We start from the raw sequence: 2,202 nt of genomic DNA, 5'->3' as shown, positions 1-2,202 counted from the left end.
AGGGGAGGCAACACTGAAGGGCCAGGCGGATCATGTCCTGCCCGAGCGCAGCAGCCGCTTCTTGAGCAGCACGTGCTTCTTACCAGGTATTGAGGCAGCGGCTTGGACGGGGCGGCTAGAGGGGGGTGGACCCTTCATGCTGCCCCTAATGAGCAGCAGGATGGCACTGGCCCCAGGTTCAGCGGCGGGGATGACGAGGGAGGCATTTCCTGACTGAATTCCTGCCCTTTTGCGCTGCAGCCAGCCGTGGTTTACGTGCCCTATGCTGCCACTGGAGAAGGCGTGGCTCCCTCCGAAGGCACCGCTGCTGCTCCTCCAGCCTATGCACCCAAGGCAGAGTGAAGAACAGAGCGGAGAAGCCATGGCCAGCATCACACCAGCATTGTGAACTATTTTTGTACTAATCAGAATTTATATTTGAATCACAGTGGATTATTATCCATCAGCTACCAATTATATAAATAACTGCATGCACAGTCTTGATTAGGTGGCATGCATATTCTGTGTACATCCTTAATGGCTTTGCCAATGAAACTATCTCATTTTTACACATGTTTGCATTTGAGTCTGTTCTCATTTCCACATTGAATCTGCATGGAAGGTTGCACTTAAAACCTATTCCAATACATGCATTTTTTCTCGTCTTAAAGTTAGTCTTGTTCATCACTGAGGCGAAGTCCAATTTCCACCCAAGGGAGCCAGTTCGGTGTTGCAGAGGCCCGAGAGTTCATCAGCCCACAAAGCCTTGCTCTGGTGGGCAAACAAGCACAGTGTGCAAGCACAGTTTCAGCAGTTTGAGAGTCAGAGGTCCAACCTGCACCAGATGCTCCAAGATGTTTCTTCAGTAAGGAAGCAAAACTTTAAGGGAAATTCCAGGCCAATTAAAGAAAAAGTTGCAATCCAAACAGGTGTTTATTAATGCTTCAATGTTGCAGGGAGAGGTCCTTAACCTGACTGTGAGCATCACAGACTACCAGTGCAATTAGCAAGGAGCAAACCCCCTTATGGTAGGAACACACATTTTTACAGGAGACACAAGTTACATCTTGCCATTTCTTGGAGTGCAAACAAAACAGGAAAGAAGGAACTTGGGATCACAAAGGGTTAACATATTGCGACTTTTTCTGTAATCTGCACATGGGGATTTCAAAATATGAATGTTGTTGTTGTTAGTCGCGAAGTGGCTTCCAACCCATCGCGACCCCCTGGACAACCTTCCTCCAGGCCTTCCTGTCCTCCACCATCACCTGGAGTCCACCCAAGCTCACACCAACTGCTTCATTGACTCCATCTAGCCACCTCATCCTCTGCCATCCCCTTCTTTTGCCATCTATTGTTCCCAGCATTAGGCTCTTCTCCAGGGAGTCCTTCCTTCTCATTAGGTGGCCAAAGTTTTTGAGTTTCATCTTCAGTATCTGGCCTCCTAAAGAGCTGTCAGGGCTGATCTAGGACTGACTGGTTTGATTGCCTTGCGGTCCAAGGGACTTGCAGGAGTCTCCTCCAGCACCACAATTCAAAGGCCTCAATCCTTTGGTGCTCAGCCTTCCTTATGGTCCAACTTTCACAGCCATACATTGCAACTGGGAAAACCATAGCCTTGACTATACTCACTTTTGTCGGCGGGGTGATGTCTCTGCTTTTTAGTATGCTGTCTTGATTTGCCATAGCTTTCCTCCCCAGGAGCAAGCGTCTTTTAATTTCTTGGCTGCAGTCCCCATCTGTGGTGATCTTGCAGCCCAGGAAAATAAAATCGGTCACTACCTCCATTTCTTCCCTATCTATTTGCCAGGAAGTGAAAGGACCGGTGCCATGATGTTACTTTTCTTAGGGTTGAGTTTCAAGCCAACTTTTGCACTCTCCTCCTTCACCCGCACCAAGAGGCTCTTTAGTTCCTCTTCACTTTTTTGCCATGAGAGTAGTATCATCTGCATATCTGAGGTTGTTGATATTTCTCCCTGCAATCTTAATTCCAATTTGTGATTCATCTAGGCCCGCCTTTCTCATGATGTGCTATGCATATAAGTTAAATAGGCAGGGTGACAGTATACAGCCTTGCCAAACTCTTTTCTCAATTTTGAACCAATCAGTGGTTCCATGTCCAGTTCTCACTGTTGCTTCTTGACCCGCATATAGGTTTCTCAAGAGACGAATAAGATGGTCTGGTACTCCCATCTCTTTAAGAACTTGCCACAGTTTGTTGTG

General features: G+C 47.4%; 1 protein-coding gene across 3 annotated transcripts in view; it reads left to right on the top strand.

The window, feature by feature from the left end:
- The window catches only part of LOC123021268 (membrane-spanning 4-domains subfamily A member 15-like), a 12,066-nt gene extending 11,514 nt beyond the window's left edge, over nucleotides 1-552 (top strand). For 2 of the 3 annotated variants that reach the window (XM_044425904.1, XM_044425905.1), the window contains exon 7: nucleotides 241-552. In XM_044425904.1, coding sequence (XP_044281839.1) covers nucleotides 241-342 — 102 coding nt within the window. In that variant the 3' untranslated portion in view covers nucleotides 343-552. The other variant, XM_044425906.1, reaches the window with a different exon arrangement.
- Nucleotides 553-2,202: the final 1,650 nt, after the last annotated feature.

The sequence above is a fragment of the Varanus komodoensis genome, unplaced genomic scaffold (genome assembly GCF_004798865.1).
Source record: "Varanus komodoensis strain SLA01 unplaced genomic scaffold, ASM479886v1 scaffold16, whole genome shotgun sequence".
Taxonomy (NCBI): Eukaryota; Metazoa; Chordata; class Lepidosauria; order Squamata; family Varanidae; genus Varanus; species Varanus komodoensis.
This window is presented reverse-complemented; position numbering and strand designations above follow the sequence as displayed.